General features: G+C 41.5%; 1 protein-coding gene and 1 pseudogene across 4 annotated transcripts in view; both read left to right on the top strand.

The window, feature by feature from the left end:
* ATXN7 (ataxin 7) overlaps nt 1-20,490 on the top strand; it is a 158,326-nt gene that overhangs the window by 85,027 nt on the left and 52,809 nt on the right. For all 4 annotated transcript variants that reach the window (XM_070390922.1, XM_070390923.1, XM_070390924.1 and 1 more), the window contains one exon: nt 17,054-17,158. In XM_070390922.1, coding sequence (XP_070247023.1) covers nt 17,054-17,158 — 105 coding nt within the window. The remainder of the gene's footprint in view (nt 1-17,053; nt 17,159-20,490) is intronic.
* Nucleotides 6,474-6,590, top strand: LOC138992829 (5S ribosomal RNA; annotated as a pseudogene).

Below are 20,490 nucleotides of genomic sequence, written 5' to 3' on the forward strand. Positions count from 1 at the left end.
AACTGGCATCATTCTCTGCACCATTCTTGTGTCCAGGCCATTACCAAGCTATGCCAACAGTTCCTTCTGAATATCTCTGAATTTTTTCTCTGCTGTCTCACAGCCATCTTCAAGTCCAAGCTACTCCAGGTCTCTGACCTGTACTACTGCAAGTAGCAACTGACTAGCCTTGTCCAGTTCTGCTTTTAAGCCATGAATCTCCCTTCTCCATACTGCAGTCTGAGCAATGTTGAAAATAATAATAATAAACAATCTGACATTATTCTCCATTAAAATACTTCCAGTAAGCATTTCCAAATGGCAGAGTAAGAACCTCCAAAAATCTTCTCTATAAAAGCAATGAAAACGCTGGCAGGAATTGTCAAAATTAACTTTTTCAGAATTCTGAAAATTAAAGGCTGGCAGGAGCTGTTTAGCATTTATACAAGAAAGTCGGCTGAATCTTTATAAATACAGCAATCTCTGTGGTGTTTTAAGTCTTCCCTATTTCAACTGCCCCTCCCCATCCCAGCTCCACAGTTACTTTTAAAAACCAACAGCCTCACAACTGAGGTAGCTGCAAAGCAACAAACAAACAAACAAAAAACAGCAGCTTAGAAGCCACCAGAGGGGACAGAATGGGTTTGGAGCTCCCCACAAAGCCCTGCCCCCAGAGGACTATCACTGTTTGAATTGTCTGGTAGCTCCCTAAAAAGCTCCATTCTCAGAATTTGTTTTTATTTGAGCTGGCTCAGAGTTCACTCTGTTCTCTATCCCTAAGTTTGTAAAAAAAGAAAAAAAAATTAGCAATTGAACATCGAAGTTGTCTGAGGTAGTGATACCAGCTGGGGCTAATAAGAGGCTAACCAAACACTAAGTAGGAAACACTGGGCAATGAAGTTTCAAGTGAAGGTTTTCAAGACTTCCAACATATTCCTGAGAATCTAGAAAACCACACACAGGGCTGTGCACATGCACAGGACTGACCTGAAAAAGCCCTTAATTGCTCACCTCTAGCTGACCTTGAGGCCCTACGCATGCGGGAAGGAAATGCTAAAGAAGAGTTGTAAACTGCCTGCTAGAGCATTGGAAGCAAATTCCAACATAAATGCAGAGCACCTTAGCAAAGGCCGGGAGACTTACTGGCTCAAGATATTTAAGAAAATCCCTGTGCAATAATTAGCTAACCAAGCAGAGACCTGATTTAACCAAATACAACAAAGAACACAGACTTTACACATTTACCAAGTAAATAACTAAGCAAACAAAAAGGATAGGTAGATCTGATTTTCAGAGTTGGCACATTGTATTATTTATATTGTCCAGTTTTCAACAAAAATTATAGGACAGGCAAAGAAACAGTAAATATGGCCCCATATGCAAGGGGAAAAAGCATGCGATGGAAAGAACCAAAAAAAGAAGAAAAAAGAAAAGCATATGATAGAGCCATGTCCAAGCAAATTTACATACTGTTGAAATTAAGTTGGTTTTATTTAAACTACACTGTTTGAAGTTAAGATGTTAATTGTAATCCCCAGGACAACCACTAGGAAGGTAACTTAGGGGGGGGAGATTGTAAAAAAAAAAAAAAAAAGGTGAATTTAAAAGGTATACTAGAATATATCAGTTTAACACAAAATGAGACAGTGATAGAGGAACAAAACCAAAAAAAGACATAAAAAGAAAAAAAGCAATATCACAGACATAATTCTACCATATCAGTTATTAACATTAAATGTAGATAGTCTAAACACTAATCGGCAAGCAAAAATTAGCAGAATGAATTAAGAAAGATTTTTTTTAAAAAATATATTTTATTGATTTTTTTACAGAGAGGAAGGGAGAGAGATAGAGAGTTAGAAACATCGATGAGAGAGAAACATCGATCAGCTGCCTCCTGCAGAATGAATTAAGAAAGATTTTGATCCAAAAATAAGAGATAAACTTCAGATTCAAAGTCAGAAGCATTTTAAAAGTTAATGGAAAAGATATACCATACAAATAGTCATCAAAAGAGAGCTAAACTGGCTATACAAATATCAGACAAAATAGACTTTTTGAAAAAAACTTGTCATTAGAGCTAAAGGAGGACATTTTAAAATCATGAATGAGTCTTTATCAGGAAGAAGTAACAATTATAAAGTTACATGCACCTAACATAGTGATGGGCAAACCACAGCTCGCGAGCCACATGCGGCTCTTTGGCCCCGTGGCATGGGCCATGAAGTTTCAATCGCACTGTACGTGTGCGCCCGCACGTGGTATTTTGTGGAAGAGTCACACTCAAGTGGCCAGTTTGCCGACCACTGACCTAACCTAACAACAAAACTTTAAAATACATGAAGCAAAAAAGTGACCCTGAAAGGAAAAATGGACAATTCAACAATATTAGGAGAAGACTTCAATAACAGATAACAAAAGCCAAGTAGAAGATCAAGAAGAATCCTATCTAATAATAGACAAACATGGTAATTAACCGTACCTTCACTACGCCCCCCATTGGCTAAGCGCGATATGCAAATTAACCCAACCAAGATGGCGGCCGGCAGCCATGCAGCTGAAGCGAGCAGGAGGCTTGCTTGCTCCAGTGATGGAGGAAGCCAAGGTTCCCCGCCTGCCACGGCCCGGCTCTGAGCTCCGAAAGCAACAAAGTTTCAATTATAGAAGCTAAACAAACCCCAGATACCTGCTTTCAGCAGGCCGTGGCCTCAGAGCTGGAGCGAGCAGGAGTGGCTCTCAGCTCCAGTGACAGCAACAAAGTTTCAATTATAGAAAGTAAATAAATCCCAGAATAATAAAGAAAGAAAAAAAGGAGAGCCTGGGAGCTTCAGTCGCCAGCCAGCCTGAAAACGGCCCTCAGCCCCTCACCCAGACTGGCCAGGCACCCCAGTGGGGACCCCCACCCTAAAGGGGGTGTGGCTAGCCTGAAAACAGCCATCAGCCCCTCTCCCAGACTGGCCAGGCACCCCAGTGGGGACCCCCACACTAAAGGGGGTGTGACCAGCTGCAAACAGCCATCAGCCCCTCACCCAGCCTGGCCAGGCATCCAAGCAGGACCCCCACCCTGATCCGGGACACCCTTCAGGGCAAACCAGCCGGCCCCCACCCGTGCACCAGGCCTCTATCCTATATAGTAAAAGGGTAATATGCAAACTGACCCTAACAGCAGAAAGACTGGGAATTACTGGTCACTGTGACACACACTGACCACCAGGGGCCAGGCGCTCAATGCAGGAGCTGCCCTCTGATGGTCAGTGCGCTCCCACATGGGAGAGCTCTGCTCAGCCACAAGCCAGGCTGATGGCTGCCAGTACAGCGGTGGTGGTGGGAGCCTCTGCTGCCTCCTCAGCAGCGCTAAGGATGTCCGACTGCAGCTTAGGTCTGCTCCCCGCTGGCAAGTGGACATCACCCAAGGGCTGCCGGGCTGCCAGAGGGATGTCTGATTGCCAGCTTAGGCCCAGTCCCCTGGGGAGCAGGCCTAAGCCAGCAGGTAGTCATCCCCCGAGGGGTCCCAGACTGCGAAAGGGCACAGGCCGGGCTGAGGGACCCCCCCCCCCCCCCCAGTGCACAAATTTTTGTGCACTGGGCCTCCAGTGTAGAATAATTGAAAATAAACCATCTAGACCAGTGGTTCTCAACCTTCTTAATGCCGCAACCCTTTAATACAGTTCCTCATGTTGTGGTGACCCCAACCATAAAATTATTTTCATTGCTACTTCATGACTGTAATTTTGCTACTGTTATGAATCGTAATGTAAATATCTGATATGCAGGATGTATTTTCATTATTACAAATTGAACATAATCAAAGCATAGTGATTAATCACAAAAACAATATGTAATTGTATATGTGTTTTCCGATGGTCTTCGGCGACCCCTCTGAAAGGGTCATTGGACCCAAAGGGGTCTCGACCCACAGGTTGAGAACTGCTGATCTAGACCTAACCAACAACAGCAGAAGAAACATTCTGCTCAAGTGAACTTGGAATATTCTCCAGGATCATATGTTAGGGCATAGTAAAGTAAGCCTCAATAAATGTAAAAGGACTGAAATTATACAAGTACAGAGTAAGTTCTTTAACCACAATGGAGTAAAATTAAAAACTAACAACAGGATATTTGGGAAATTTCCAAACATATGGAAATTAAACAACATATACCTAAATAAACAGTGGGTCAAAGAAGAAATCACAAGAGAAATTAGAGAATACTTTGAAATTAATGAAAATAAAACACAACATACCAAAACTTGTACACTAAAGCAGTACTTAAGAGAAAACTTATTACTGTTAACAGCTATCTTAAAAATTAAGAATGATCTCCAATCAATAACCTTCCACCTTAAGAAACTTGAAAAAGGAGAGCAAATTAAACACAAAGCAAGCAGAGGAAGAAAATGATAAACGTTTGAGTGGAAATAAACTGGAGAATAGCAAACAATAGAGAAAATTAATGGAATCAAAAGTTAGTGCTTTGACAAGATCAGAGTACTTTGATGTTGATAAAATTGACAAACCTTCCGCTGGATTTTACCGTATTACTCATAGTACTAGTCAGGAATTAAATAGATTAAATTACTACCAACCTTACAGAAATAGAAAGGATTATAATAGAAATACTGTGAAGAATTGTATGCCAACAGGTTGGATAACCTAGATGAAATGGACAGATTCCTAGAAAGACACTTACTGATTTCTAATTTGCTTATGTTGTGGTCAAAGAACATACTTGATATGATTGCAGTTCTTTTAAATTTCTTGAGGTTTGTTTTCTGGCTCAAGATGTGGTCTTTACAAAGCTCACCTTTTAAAAACATAAAGATTATTCAGTAGGTAGTGCCATTCCATAGTTAATGCTGTCTTACTTGTATAAGAGTCGTGTGGATATTCTGCATGTAAGATACCTGGCAGATGTGCTGTTGCTGTGTTCACTGCCTTTTGATCAAAAGAAGGCATGGTGTTAGCTGTCATGCGATTAATAACCACAACAATAATGGTGTTAATAAAGTTGACACTACTCTTTATTGAACTCTTACATACATTCTGCTTACTGTGTTTAGACAGAGCAAAGATTTTATATGAATTATGTCATTCAATCCAACAGTCTGCTGAGATAACAACCATTGTTTTCACTGTTTTTTAAATGCAGAAACAGGGTGTCTAGAAGTTAGAAGTTAAGTATCTTGCTTGTGGTTAGAATACCAGTGAAGTGGTAAACTCTCTTACAGTCCACATTTTACCATAGTCTCCAAGCATAGCTGAATGGTAGTGATGCAGATAAGTGAATTCAGTTAAGATCTTGGCAGGCACTTTGAGATTTAGGACTTGGTTTCTGATGTGAAAGGTCACCATGTGACAGTATTTGGAGTATACATGAGACAGCCTGTCACACATATTGCCACATTGGTCACCTTTGTAGCCCTGCCTGCCTTCCCTAACCGTGGTTCCCTAGGATTTTGATACTTGCCTCCTCTGTTGTATCCCAGGTGCTTGGCTCAGTCAGTTTCAATACAAGCAGTGACAGCAATAGAAGGTTGTTGATTGGCCATTTTTGTCCCTGGTTTGTTTAATCATTTAACATCTTACAAAGGAAAATCCAGTTCCCTTTAATTATTGGAGCAGAGGATATGAACTTGAAGTGTGTGTGGAGGGTGGCAATAAAATTCTATTTTATCCTTTCCCAATTGAGATGTTAAAGCTCATTAACAGCAACTTAAAACTTTTTATATCATTGATATTACTTTTGATTACCCAGGATCAAAGTTTCTGTTTTGAATAAAGCCCAATTTCATGCAGACCAGCCTTCCAGGTCTATCAGGTTACTACTTAGAAGTCTTTCAGACACCAGTGGGGCTGAGAGATGCAGAGGAACTTTCCCAACGTCACCCTCCTAGTAAGTGATGGCATTGGGATTTGACCTCAGTCTGATCCAGAGGCCTTTCTAACACTATTTTCTTGAGAACCTACTGTGTGCCAGGCACTATGCTATTATGTAGACTGGCACTTGCCCTCAATGAGGGAGATAGCCAAAACACAAGTAATAAATAACTGAGTTAGAGAGAGTATTGTCTGGAGAGAGAGGGTCCTGCTATAAATTGGGTTGTCAGGGAAGGTCTTTCTGATGGAAAGTAAGCTGAGACCTGGAGCTAGCCAGGTGAAGCATTCTGTACAGAGGGAACAGAATTAGCAAAGACTCAGGGGTGGGAAAGTGATTGGCATGTTGGTGTAATTGTCAAGATTAGAATTCTGGAGTAGAAAGTATGCAGAGAGAGCTGTGTCTTAAGGTTGTAGAGGCCAGGCAGGGCCTTCTAAGCATTGGTTCTCATTCTGACTACATTGGAGAACCATTAAGGGGGTTAATCACACTACGTGACATTTATGATGTAAAAGCATCACTGCTTGCGGGAGAAGGGGGCACGTATTGGAGTAAGTGGAGGGGAGCACAGCCACTATTTATATCTAAGACCAGAGAGGACAGTGATGGGAAAAATGATAAAAAATGGCTCACACCCTGAACGTGCCCGATCTCGTCTGATCTCGGAAGCTAAGCAGGGTCAGGCCTGGTTAGTACTTGGATGGGAGACCACCTGGGAATACCGGGTGCTGTAGGCTTTAAAAAAAAAAAAAAGGCTCACATTTACAAAGTAATTTCCACTGTTCTAAGAACTTCACATATATTCTTAGTCCTCCCAGTAACCTGGGAGGGAGGTACTATTACTTTACCCATTTGTAGAGGAGAAAAGTGAGGTTAAGGCTAATAAGTGGCAGGGATGTGAACACAGCCAGTCTGGCTCCACTGGCTGTGTCTTTAACTAGGCTCTGTTGTCTTAGCAAACTAAGTTCTTCATCTGTGTCTCCCACCATCCTCGTGTCCACATTAGCAGCAATGAGGAAGGAAGCCCCATCTTTGGCTTCCTCACTCTGCCTTACCCCCCAATCCAGGGTTTCCTGAGCATGTTTGCAGGATCCTGCAGAGCATGTTTTTCTCATTCTGACCTTTGCATTAGCCCTTACCTAAGTGGATCCACACTCTTGCCAGAGTGACCTTTTGTATCAGATGGCTTCCTTGCTTAAAATCTTGGCTTCTCCTGTCTTGAAGGGTAGAACTTAAACTCTGAAGCATGGGCCTGACCCTCTGTAGGGAGAGCGCCAGTAACCCTCCTCGGTACTCCCTGCCTTTCATTGCTTAAGCAGCGGTTCTCAACCTGTGGGTCGCGACCCCTTTGGCGGTCGAACGACCCTTTCACAAGGGGTTGCCTAAGACCATCCTGCATATCAAATATTTACATTACGATTCATAACAGTAGCAACATTACAGTTATGAAGTAGCAACGAAAGTAATTTTATGGTTGGGTCACAACATGAGGAACTGTATTTAAAGGGTCAGAAGGTTGAGAACCACTGGAAGGGGAGGAGTGTGTAGTTAGCAATAGGAGAATGACACTACTTGAGAGTTAAACTCACATTGTAAAATAGTTGCTATTTGGTGTACAGCAGGTACTCAAGTACTTCAATGGCGTTTTGTTGTGACATTGATAGAATGCCCTAGGAACTTCACTTGTTTATATATTAGCCTGTGGTAAAGTTGGTTTCATTGTAATTGTTTTGCCACAGTTCCAAAAAACTATCAACAAATGAGGACTTACAGTGTATATCAATCTCCCGTGAGTTTAATTGCAGCAGACGTATTAGTGGGTGTGTATTTTGGAGTTTTTTTGCTAACACGCTCAGCACTGAGTGCTTGCTGTTTAATAACACTATGAAATATAGATTCTATTAACTGTATTTTATAGATGAAGAGAATGAAGTTCAGAGAGGTTAAATAATTTAATCATGTTCACATAGGTAGTAAGAGAAGGATAGGGCCTTGAATCCAAGTAGTCTGACTCCAGAATTGCCTGTAGTTACTACACTGCTCATACTAGCAAAAGAGAATTTGCCAATGTGCATATTTGAAAATCAGAAGCTGAAACACAAAATTTTACCAGAAATTGCCTCCTAGAATGGGATCATGTATTTGGGGAAACATTCTCATCGTTGAACTTTTTTCTCACTCAGTGGCATACCCAATTTTAGTCGAAGACTGACTATCATTAAATGACATAAAGGCACAATTACCAGGTGCACTGGTTAATAATGCAAATTTTATAATCAAAGTAATGTCCATCGCTAGCTACACATTTCCCCCATCTTTCAGGTAATTTGTGGATACTGTCCCAATAGAACTTTTCTTATTTTGAGGCAAACCATTCAGAGACCCAATTTTCCACTTCTTCGTACATTTTGAAGTGCTGCTCAGAAAGTGCATGTGCCATCGATTAGAACAAGTGGTAATCTGAGGGAGCAAGGTCTGGTGAATACAGCGGGTGGTTTAATACTTCCCAGGCAAGATCTTTTAATGTGTCTTTAACTGGTTTTGAAGTCTGTGATGGTGCGTTATCATGAAGCAAAGTAACTTTGCCATGTCTTCTGGCACATTCTGGTCGTTTCACGATGAAAGCATGGTTCAAATTGATTACTTGTTGTCGGTAGCGATCAGTATTAATGGTTTCACCTGGTTTTAGAAGCTCATAATACAACACACCTTCCTGATCCCAGAGCATTGTCTTCTTTCCAAAGCGATTTGGCCTTGCAGTCGATGTTGATGGTTGACCTGGATCAACCCATGATTTTGTGTGTTTGGGATTCTCAAAATAAACCCACTTTTCATTGCCAGTCACAATTCGATGCAAGAAAGACTTTCTTTCGTGTCGCTGAAGCAACATTTTACTGATGATTTTTTGGTTTTTCATTTGTCTTTCATTCAGTTGATGTGGAAATGACAGATAACAAAACCCATTTTCCTTCCTTTAAAATCTTTCCCATTGCTTGTAAACGATCGGAAGTTGTTTGCTGAGCAACATTTAATCTTTCTGCAAGTTGTTTTTGAGTTTGAAATGCATCTTCATCCAATAATGCTTGTAATTGTTGGTCTTCAAATTTTTTTGGTTGACCTGCACATTCTTTGTCTTTCACATCGAAATCACTTTTAAAGCATGTAAACCAGCGTTCACAAGTATCTTGAAATGGAGCATGTTCAACATAAGCTTCCCAAAGTATCCGATAACTTTTTCTTTAAAATAAAGTAATGAATTAAAACTTCCCGCAAATGCTCTTTTTTGGCACGAAATTCGACATTTTTAAGCGTAAAAATATCCATGATGTTAACACCTTCAGCAAATTTGACATATAAAGTTTTGAAGCTTGTTGTCAATACAACAAAGTAGCATACATATCAAATTGCATATATATCAACATGTGTGTAACTCCATCTATTGAAAAAAATCCGCATTATTAATCGGTACACCTGGTATAACCTTGACTCATGATGGCACTACAGGGACTTAATCGAATACTTCAGTTATTATCCATCAAATAATATTTAACACTGCTGCTTTGTATCTGTCCAGTTAGGCACTATCACTAGAGCAGAAAATAAGACAGCGGTGGAACTTAGTCTAGTGGGAGGATACTAAGGCTCACACAGCTAGATGGATACTTACAAACAGGAGATGTTGCCATGTGGACAGGTTAGGTCAGTGCTCTGAGAGTATGTGGCAGGACCCTGCCTATCAGGTCTCCAGGGAAGTCACATTGAGGCTGATACTGAATGAAGTACTATCTGGAGGAAGTGAGTTCCAGGCAGAGGGAACAGCAAACAGAACCATATTATGTTCCAAGCCCAAAACGGTGGCCAGAACGGCCAGAAGCAGAGAACGAGTGGGGGGAGAGGCAGGTTCCAGCTGTCCAAGGCCTCATGGGCTAGGTCAAGAATCTTCGGGGGTTTTGCCCTGTTTGGTATGGCTCAGTTGGTTGAGTGTCATCCTGTGCACTGAGAGGTCACCAGTTCCATTCCGGTCAGGGCACATGCCCAGGTTGCGGGCTTGATCCCCAATATGGGGCATGCAGGAGGCAACTTATTGATGTTTCTCTCTCTCTTTCTCTTTTTTTCTCTCTCCCTTTATCTTCCTCTCTCTCTCTCTCTAGAAATCAAGTAAAACATTACTTTTACCAAAAAATCTTAGTTTTTATTCTAAGAGCACCTGGAAGCTGCCAGATACCAGTCATTATTATTACATAAACACAGCGAGAGATCACTTCTCAGGATCTGTGCTAAGTAAGGCAAGGAATCTGCTGTCAGACAGGGCTTCAGAGGTGTGTGCTTATCAATTACCATTGATAAATCATAATTCGGTGAGTGAAGGACTGTAATGGAGGTGTGAGTATATGAGTAAGGACACAGCAGAGAGACCTTTGGAGCTGGTTCTGTTGAGTCATGGAAATTCCAGCAAGAAGGAAAAGCTTTATGTACTACGAAACTGTTCTGGCCAGTAGGAGAGATTGTGGAGAGAAGGCCAAGACTGCCTTGAAATTGGAGCAGATTGGCTCAAACTGGAGAGATGGGAGGAGCCAGCATGCTAGAGGCCTTGCTTGCAGAGTGGTGGGTCAGGGGTCCAAGCCCCACTTTGAAGCCAGCAAAGATCCTCAAGAGGAATGGCATTATTGCTTTGTAGGTTAGTGGCTTTGGCAACAGAGTGGAGGAGACTGAAGATGGAAGAAACTCTGGCCCTGTGAGGTCTGTCCCAGGTATGGAGTGTATGTGGAAGCCACCAGGCCCTGAGCTCAGGACATTGGCAGTGGGTGTGGCAGGGAGGAGACGGATTCAGTTAGTATTTTGGGGAGAAAGTTGGGAATTATCTAGGCTTGTGAGCCAACAGATATGGGTTCAAATCTTATTGGCTTGTGAGCTAGAGCTCAGTGTCTGTGTGCTGTAGTTTCCTGAGCAATACAATGGGGGTGCGTCTCATAGGCTATGGTGGGGACAGTGAGTGAGCTGTTCCTAGGGCCTTCTGTGGCTTTGTATGAATTAATTACCTTAATCCTTCTGTCCTGTGAAGTGCTGGGTGAATTAGGTACTGTGATCTTCACCATTTGATAAATGGAAGAGACTGAAAATTTCAAAGAGATTATAAACTTGCCCAAGGTCACATTGTATTCAGAGTAATAGGGAGTGGCCCATACTGTTAGCCACTCTGCTTAAAATACCTGTGGCAGACAGTAACTAATTGGGAGAGGAAAAGGTCAGCTCTTTGAAGAGATGACAGCTGAGCTGGAGACCTGATGTGTGAGAATGCACCAGGCATCTTGCGAAGAGCAAGGCAGAGCCTGGCTGCAAAGAGCTTTCTGGGCCTAAGAATGGAGAGGTCAGTGTGCCTGGAGCAGAGTGAGTGAGCCAAGGAGAGAGGAATAGGGAATGAGAGAACAGAGCGGGGGCGGAGGGGAAGGGCTGTGATTTTATTCCAAGAGAACTGGGAAGCCACTGGAGACATTTTAATGGTAGTGACATGATTTGTTGGAGGACTTCAAAGAATCACTCTGGTAGCTGTGTGGAGAGAATTGTAGATCACCCGTAGTCCATTGGAAAAGTGCTGGTGACAGGCTGTCCATTGGTGGCCCAGATAATGTGCAGAAGTGACAGAAGTGTTGGAGTAGAGCTGACCACACCTGCTAGTAGCCTGGATGTGATGAAGGAAAGAGGAGTCATTCATGACATCTGGGCTTTTAGGTTGAACAGTCAGGGGGATGGATAGTGTCATTTACCCAAAGGGGGAAGCATTTTGGAGGGTGGGGAACAGGGCAGGATGGAAAGCGAAGTTCTCTTGGACATGCTTGCTCCATTTGAGATGTATAGAAGACATTCAGATGGCACTGTTTAGTAGGCACTTGGATATGTGAGTCTAGGCAGAGCTTGGAAGCTGTCTGGGATAGAGACAGATATGTGGGAGTCATTGGCATGTAGAAGTTTGGGAGTATGGGAGAAGAGAGACCATCCAGGGTGCTGCAGAGTGAGATGCTTTACTACAACACTCAGTTTTGTTGATGGACACAGTCCTCAGCATAGGGATAACAGCTACAGAATAACTGAATGCATTCACTCCTGTTCAGGGTCTAATATCAGGAAGAGGGCCTTCATTCTGATTGTGGAGGTTCTGCAGACAGGTGCTCATGTGTCCATGAGAGCACCTGTTATTCCTGCTTTGCTGGCCTGGGGTCTGCAGAGTACATGATGGCCTCGATGTGAGTGCTGAGCCACTCACCAATTGGACTTTAGGGGTGACCTGAATCCTGAGAAAGATTCAGCGCTTACACACAATAAAATCGGTTCTTTTAAATTAGCTCAGAGTCCATAGGTCAAGTACAATTTTAAAACTTTTCATTATTTTGAAGTATGTAATGGTTTAAGTTGTATATTTAAAGTATATTTTGTAAGTTTTATTAACTTAGTTGGAACTTGTTTTTACCAACTCTTGTTTTCAGTAGTAAATCAAGCTTTTCCCTCCTTGCTTTTGAACAAGGTTCATATGTTAATTTGTAGATGGGCTGATTGTAGTTTATGTTTTAAAAATATTCAGAAACAGCGCTGGCTGGGTAGCTCGGTTGGTTGGAGTGTCATCTCTATGCTTTGGGGTTGCAGGTTTGATCCCCAGTCAGGGCACATACAAGAAGCAACCAATAAGTGCATAAGTAAGTGGAACAACAAGTCGATGTTTTACTCTCTTTTTCTCTTTCTCCTCCTTCCTTCCTCCCTTCCCCTTTCTTTCTGTCTCTAAAAATCAAACAATAAATTTTTAAAAAATATTTTTTAAAAATTAAAATATTCAGAAACAAAATTTTTGTCTCCCACAAAAATTATTTCATGTTTCTGGTTGTCACAACATTCCACATTCTGTTTCTGTTGCTAGGACCTCTGGAATGTCCTAGTGCAGAAAAAGGGTATAGAACTCATGTTTTTGTGTGTTTTTTTCCCTGTGAAGACAACATTTTATTTAAATTATTTTGTGTCTTCTAGCTTACTTCCAAATATGGATATCTGAAAGTAAAGAATTTAGAAAGCTAAAATTAAAGTTGCTTTAGATTTTCATAACTGGAGCTTGATTTCATAGGGTAGCATGGATGAGATAGAAGTACATCATGTTTCTTCCACCAGGGATAGTGTATGTGTGCATGTGTGCTCACATGCAGGCTTTTTAGGGAGATGGGCTGTGCTAGCCAGAGACAGAACTGAGCTGCCAGGTCGTGCAAACCCGAGTTTGCATCCTGCTTGTACTTTCTTGCTGGGTGATATTAGACAAGTTCATGTGTTCATCAGTAAAATGGGGATTATATTATAGGATAAAACATATAAAAAGTGCTTAGCACTGGGCCTGGCAAAGTAGTCTCTCAGTAAATGCCACTGTTTTACTGTTACCGGAAAGGGGACCAGGCCCTGAGCAGGTCTGCCTAGGGCTGGCCAGTAGTGTATGGGTTTTTGACTTCATGCAGGGAAAATTTCACAACACAAGTCCAATGAATTTTAGAAGTCACTTATTAAAGCTGGGAACAGTGAAACAAGGAGGGACCTAGGATAACAGGAGAGGGACTAGTGGGGAAATGAGCCTAGGCTGGGCTGCTTTGGCTAAGAAGTCAGAGAAAAGGGGGCCTAGGGGACAGGTTCAGGGGCTTTGCCCAGGACAACCTGCTGCTGCCCATTGTTGCCAGCCTTTCGGGGTCCCTAGAGTTTAAGAGACACATGTCTAGTGGGGGATAAAAGGGGAAGAGAGAAGAAAGGTGTGGGCCTGCTTCTGGAAGGGAGAGCATGAGATGGGACTTCCCTTTCAAGGGGTTTTAAAGGCTAGGTGTTTAGGGGAGGTCTTAGGGAAGGATCTCAGTAGACTGTTCATCAAAATCAGATTTATTCTCTTAACTTCATCTCTCTTTGGGTGTGGTTGGCAAGTGGCACTTAATTGGATTTCTGCGATCTGTCTCCCTAAGTAGGGTGACTTAAGCTATTTTCCCCCTCTCTGGTTGGGGAGGAGAAGTGCAAACCTTTTGTTCTTAAGTGTCTTTGGTTTAGGGAAGATACTAGATGGCTGCAAACTGCTGTTTAGCTATCTGTCTCAGTTTTCCTATTCATGTTCTGGTTTTCCAGCCTGTCTCATTGCCATTATGGTTATCATCATTACTGTCATCATCAATTGCAAATGATCTTGTTATTGAGGAACTTGAATTTCTCACGGAAGTATAGATTCCTGGTCCCTTACAGAATGACCCCCACCATCTTAGTTTTATTAGTGTTTCTGTGTCTAATAAAAGGATCAAATGAGTCCAAGCAAAAACTAACAGTTTTCTACAGAGTCATCATTGTGGCCAGTTGAATTTCTATGATTGGAAAGGATTGGTAACCCTTTTTATTTTTTTAAACTTCCTTATTTATAAAAGGGGTCGGGGGGCGGGGGGGGGGAGGGTGGCTAGTCCCCAGAAGTATCTGGTATTTGGCAGAGAGATATATTTTAATCAGCATTGTTTGACATTGAGTGCTGTGGGGAGCCATGAAAACCAGCACATCACAGAGGCCTAAATCTAAACTGAGACCGCATGATTTAATGCTGTTTTAACTACTATTTGATTAATAAAACTAATTGAGTTAATATCTAATGAAATTGGTGATTTTATATTTATAGACATTTAGTACTTTTTAGCTATAAATTATGAACGTTGTACCATTTCTGTAATTCATATTTTTCTTTTTATTTATCCTATATCGGAGGCATTTAGTACAGGGGTATATGGAAATTAAGGTAAATTACTTTGAATTTTTATTTTTAAAAATGAAATGTCATGTCAAGAAACTATAGCCATGGAAAGTGACTTTTTACATGTTGATCATTCCATGGATATAACCTTTCCTCTTCCCCTACATGTTTTAGTTTTAATTCAGTGTGGGCATGCTTTCACGGAAAATAGCACATTGTTTGGCTCTTATTTTTCATTAAATTATTAAGCTTAGTCAAAGAAGTCAGCAGTCTATTAGACTTATGTTATCTAATAAGTGTATGCATCAAAGGTGTTCAGCCCTGACATTTCAAACTATTGAAGTTGGAATCTGGAAGGAATTTTTAGAAATCATATTCCTCTGCTCTTCAGGGGACCAAAACCAAGCCATTGCAGTGTCAGAATTGAATCCCAGCTCTGGACTTAACAAAGTACTGCACCTCTCTGTGAATCAGTTTCCTCCTCTTCAGAGTGGGCTTATAATGGTATCTACCTCGGCAGTTGTGAGGACAGAATGAGATGGCAGCACATAGAAGCTGCTCGGTGCTGCTGTTGCATTGCAGGATCATGTTGGTTCCTGGTATTTTTCAGATTCATAGCCAGCAATCTCTGCAGTTGAGGGTGGTAGAAGGTGTTTAAGAAAATTTCAGCTATAGCCATGTGCCAATATTAGATTAGTAATTTTATGTTAGAGGTTATCATCACTTTACATCTCTTCAGGACATTTTCTCTAACACCACCAAGATCACCCAAGCTGGAGAAAGTGTTAAATTAAATCTTATGAGAAAGAAAGCAGATGCTGATCAGCTTTTTAGATCTTTTACCCCCCTTTAAACTTGGTCTATTAAAATATTTGCCTAATTGAAATGTACTGATTATCCACTCATTGCAGATATTATGAATAGTACATATAGTATAAAATACTTGTTTAAAATCATCAATTTTGAAATATTTAAAAGATATAGATTCTGGATGTGAACTGTTAGCCCTGTTCCCTAGATTGCTGTTAATTAATTGTTCATGGTCAGTTAACCATACAGGGGTAGGCAAAAGTAGGTTTACAGTGGTGAGTACATGAAACACAGTCTATTTTATTAATATTCATTAATTATTGTATTATTTTCTATATAAACAATTGTAAACCTACTTTTGCCATACCCTGTATATTATCAGTATTATAAGTTACTTTCACTTCATGTATATGAAGATAATTGAATTTTACATGTCTTAATTAAGATTAAACTTCTTACTGTAAAAAGTCCAACTTGTATCTTATTCTGTCCTAGTAACTGAACTGAGGTTATTGTATGAAATGCTGTTTGTACTGAAGTTCTGTCTGCCTAGTGGCATCAGTATGTAAGCAAAAGGACTAGAGGTTGTTGTGACCTGAGAAAAGTATATACAGATAATTGTTTTTGTATTGCATACTGATAAAACCAGCAATTTTGCTCTTCAGTGAAACCTTTACTTCCTTTCTTAGCTGTTCATAGAACTCAGAGACCAGTGGCTGAAATAGAAGGCAGAGCTAAACAAATAAAACCACTAGGTGGTTCAGCTTTGTGAATTGTTAAGCATTTTATACTAATGGCCCGGTGCACGAAATTTGTGCATGTTAAAAGGGAACTAATTAGAGAAAATACTTTAATATTGCTATTTGCCCTTTCTTATAATAGAAGTGTAAGATATGAAAGAAAATTAGTAAAATGTATATGAAAAACTTCCTCCTGTCAGAGTCTGGGGCATGCCGTGGGACCCAGAGTCAAGTCCCTGCCCACCCGTGTGCACCTTGAAATTGCATGAGACCCAGACCCGGCTGGCCCCACCACCATTGGGAGAGATCCACACCCGGCCAGCCTCACCCCTGTCAAGCCCCGCCAGGCGGGGGGTGCAGCCTCAGGTCCCCTGGCGCACCCTCAGGTCCCCCCACCCCGGCCTGGCACCACACAGCTTCAGGTTGCTGATCCCTTATTATGGGAACCCCACCTCCGCTGTGGGCAAAGCCATCTTGTATTACGGGAATCCTGCCTCAGCTGTGGGCACAGCCATCTTGTGACTGTGTGATGGAGTGAGGGTCAATTTGCCTATTAACCTCTTTATTATATAGGATGGTTGCAGATTCTTTCCAATAACCCTGAATAGAATTCATCTAAACTTCTGTATTGTACAAATGTATTTATTGTTTGCATTTCAATAGATATGTCCCTTTTACCGGATACTGATGATTTAGGGTGCATTTTATTTTAACCCTTTGTAACAGTGTTTCTGTAAGCCTGATTTGATTTCTCTCTTAATAATCCTGGTGTGTCACATCAGTTACTTTTAAACTGGAGTAACATTTTTCCTGGTGCACTTTATCTTCAGGCAGCTCCTTTAGAAAGTACTGCCACCCCATATAGTTTCATATTGATCAGAGGAGTGAGTGATGCTCTCTTTCTTTTTTGCAGATATGCCAATATTTGGTCTCTGTCCAGCCCATGATGATTTCTACTTGGTGGTGTGTAACGACTGCAATCAGGTTGTCAAACCGCAGGCATTTCAATCACATTATGGTAAGTGCTTAATCATTTAAAAATCATTATTAGGAGGTACAAGGTAAAGCAGGATTAAAAACTGAAGGCCAGCGACAGCCCAGGTGGAATATAATCCCTCCCCCTGTCAGGAGCTAGGCTTTCTGATTCATTGAATGGGTTAATGCCTGTCAGATGTTGAATATTTTCTTGAAAGTGGTGTGCATTTTCTGTATTTTATTGAAATTATACAAAAAGAAAATGTATCTTATAAAATCTCTTTTGAAATATTACATCAGTATAGTGAAAGGTTTGTTTCCTTCTAGATCCTGAGGTTGGGAATTTAGTGGTTGGTAAAATTATAAATATATTCCCAATATGGAGACATGGCCTTTTTTTTTTTAAGGAAATGTGAATTTGAAACTTCCAAGTTCAGTAGTTCTAAGTTGAACTTACTGTCATGTTCTAATTTGTGAATGAGTTGAGCGATGACATTTTCCCTATCAAAATTACATACATACTTAGAATGACGCGTTGTGACATCAGGTTTCATGCACCTCCCTGAGCCATCCCTGGGCTTCAGTCTCCAAGCCTGTTATCTGGGTGTTTAGTCACGAAAGGATCCAAATAACGTTCTTTTGCATTGCCAGAATGCCACCTAACATGTTTAAAATAAAATTCTGATCATAAAACTTAGTTTAATACTCAGTTTGGTTCACTAAAAACTCAGAAGTATTTGAATACCCACCTCGTAGTATGATTCCTACCTCTGTGGAGTTTAAACTCTTGCTGGAGAAATAGACAAAACTAACGAGAAACATTTTAAAATAACTGCAGGTTCTTCCTCATTTTCCTCACTCCCACAAAAGCAAGCTCTAGACAGAGAATACCACAGTGGGGGTCCTTCTTTGATACTGTTTAAGCAAAGCCTCTGAGAAGGTGACCCCTGGTGACCTGAGCCCTAAGTGATGAGGGAGCCACCATGTGACCGCCTGGAATAAGAGCATTCAATACAGAGAGAAGAGCCGTTGTACAACCTGGAAAGGCCAGTGTGGCTGCAGGGTGGTTAGTGGAAGGAAGTAGAGACTAGAAAAGTCTGGCTTTACAGGCAGGGACCCTGATCGTGCACAGCTTCTATGCCAGAGTAAGAAGCAGCTTGTGGGCTATTGGATGGTTTGTGTGGGGGGTAACAGGCCCACCACACTTATACATGTGGGAGAAGAGGGGAAGCAAGGAGAATAGTCAAAAGCAGGAGATGATAATAGACTAAGGCTTAGGTGGGCAGTAGAGCTGGGGAGACAGCAGAGCTTTGAGGTACATTTTGAAGCTAAAACCTTCAGAGCTTGCTGTCGGGACTGCAGTTGTTTAAGAGGCATACCGTCATAATCAACATCCCACCATTTTTCCCCAAGGAATAGATATTTTATGTAATCGTAAGAAGGTTCCTTGAGTTTCTGCTTGTGGATGAGGCCCTGGGGTGGGCACAGAGAGTGAGTACAAAGATGAGTAAGATATTGTCTTCCTGCTTAAGGCTCTCAGAGGCTAGTATTGGAGAAGCAATTAGTCAGTTGGCAAGTATTTTGGAGTTAGGATTTTTAAGCCTGGATTTAAATTTAAATCCAGTAGACTGTTTTTAAACTTGCAAGAACTATAGGCTAGTTCTTTGCTTTGAACAAGTCTTCCAACCTTGGCTTCCTTTGTTATAATGTGGGAATGGTAATAGCAACCTCATAGGTTCCCTGTGAGGATTAAATGAAACAACATGTGTAAAACTCTTCATACAATGCCTGACACATAATAGGTCAGAGAGAAATAAAGGTACAGCTGTATGTGTATACAGGAAGGTGTGTGTCTGAAGTCATAAAACAGTCCACGGTGTTAATAGGAAGAGCACAGATTGCTTCTTGTTGAGTAACTCACAGAAGGCTTCTTAGAGAAAAGAGCCTTACAGCAGGCTATTCTGAAGAGTAAAATGGATTCTTTTTCCCACATGCAATTTCCCTTCTCAGTTTTTAGACATATAATACCTGTTCATTGTGGAAAATGCAGAAAGTACTTTTAAAAAAATCACCTATAATCCCCTAAAATGGGAAGTATCATGATGGGGATAGACAGTGCTGCCACTTAGAGCGGCACAATTTGTGCACTGAACAGCCATATTTGGTGGCCCCTGGTTGGCGCCTGGGGTGATATGAGCAAGTGCCGAAGCAGGAAATTCCAGGCTGTCTAGAATGTACTATATGGAGTCTCCATTGGCTGGAGCTGTTGTACCCATATGTGCAAGATCTCTGTGCAAAGGCAGGCTGGGATTAGCTCAGAAAGCCTCAGTGCCCATCAGACACCTCTGGCCTTGATGTGCTAGGGGAGACTTGTTACAGGTTTTTTAGCACCAGAGTGATGCAATTTAGTGGTCCTTCGGGATTAAAGGCAGAGTGGATTGGGAGTGAGGTGGGAAAGAGGGGAGTGTGAAAACTGCAGTTCAGATCCAGGCCCACTTAAGGGTGTATGTAGCCTCTTCCAGGACATCCTTAGGCAGAAAGGGGACTTTTTTCTTCCAGAAACACTTTACACAGTTTTTACAGCACATTTTATGGAGATGATTTTCTTTATTTTCCTCTGTCTCTCTTAGAACATCAATGTATAGCAGGGGGCAGGAATAGGGAGGGTCTTAAAATCATATTTCTACCCTTTTTCTCTACCAGTACCTAGTACACACAATGTCTTCTAATAAGATACTTTGAATGACAAAGGAATTGTGTTAACTTCAAATGTGTAAATGAGCAGATGTGAATTCGAGATTCACATACTCAAATGCCTTCTGTGGCTACTCAGGAGATGTGATTGATAAAGCCCCTGGGTAGAGCACTTTGGTCCCTCTAGTGGCAAGGAAAATATTGAAGTTGTAGAAGAGAAGAATCCTTGGCAGAAAGATGATGACCAAGTGCAGAATCCAGCTGGGATATGTGGAAGGAATTCCATATTTGAGGCAGCAGCCAAGGAAAAGGCTGATGGAATAAGCAGGAGGTTTGGAGATGGCTAGGTGTGAGGGGTTGGGGACAACTGCAGGAGTGGAGGGAGGCACCATGTGGTGTCCATGGAGTGGCTTGGGAGTGACACCTCCTCACCTGGAGGGAAGGAGAGGTGGGCATGCTCCCAGAACCAAGAACCTATTCCCAAGGCTGCCATTGTCTCTTTGTCTTGGGGGACAGGGGTTATAACAGGAAAAAGTAATTTGGAAACCCATTCTTTTTTTCATTGTAATTTCATTCTTACTCGTTTGCTTCCCAAAATTAACACCAGAAAAAGGTTTTCAAATTCAGAATCTTTTCCGGTGGCCATGGCAGTCCATTTTTACAAGTTAGGAAGAACCCATA

This window comes from Myotis yumanensis, unplaced genomic scaffold, assembly GCF_028538775.1.
Source record: "Myotis yumanensis isolate MYYU_CA2020_CCGP unplaced genomic scaffold, mMyoYum1.0.hap1 SCAF_14, whole genome shotgun sequence".
NCBI lineage: Eukaryota > Metazoa > Chordata > Mammalia > Chiroptera > Vespertilionidae > Myotis > Myotis yumanensis.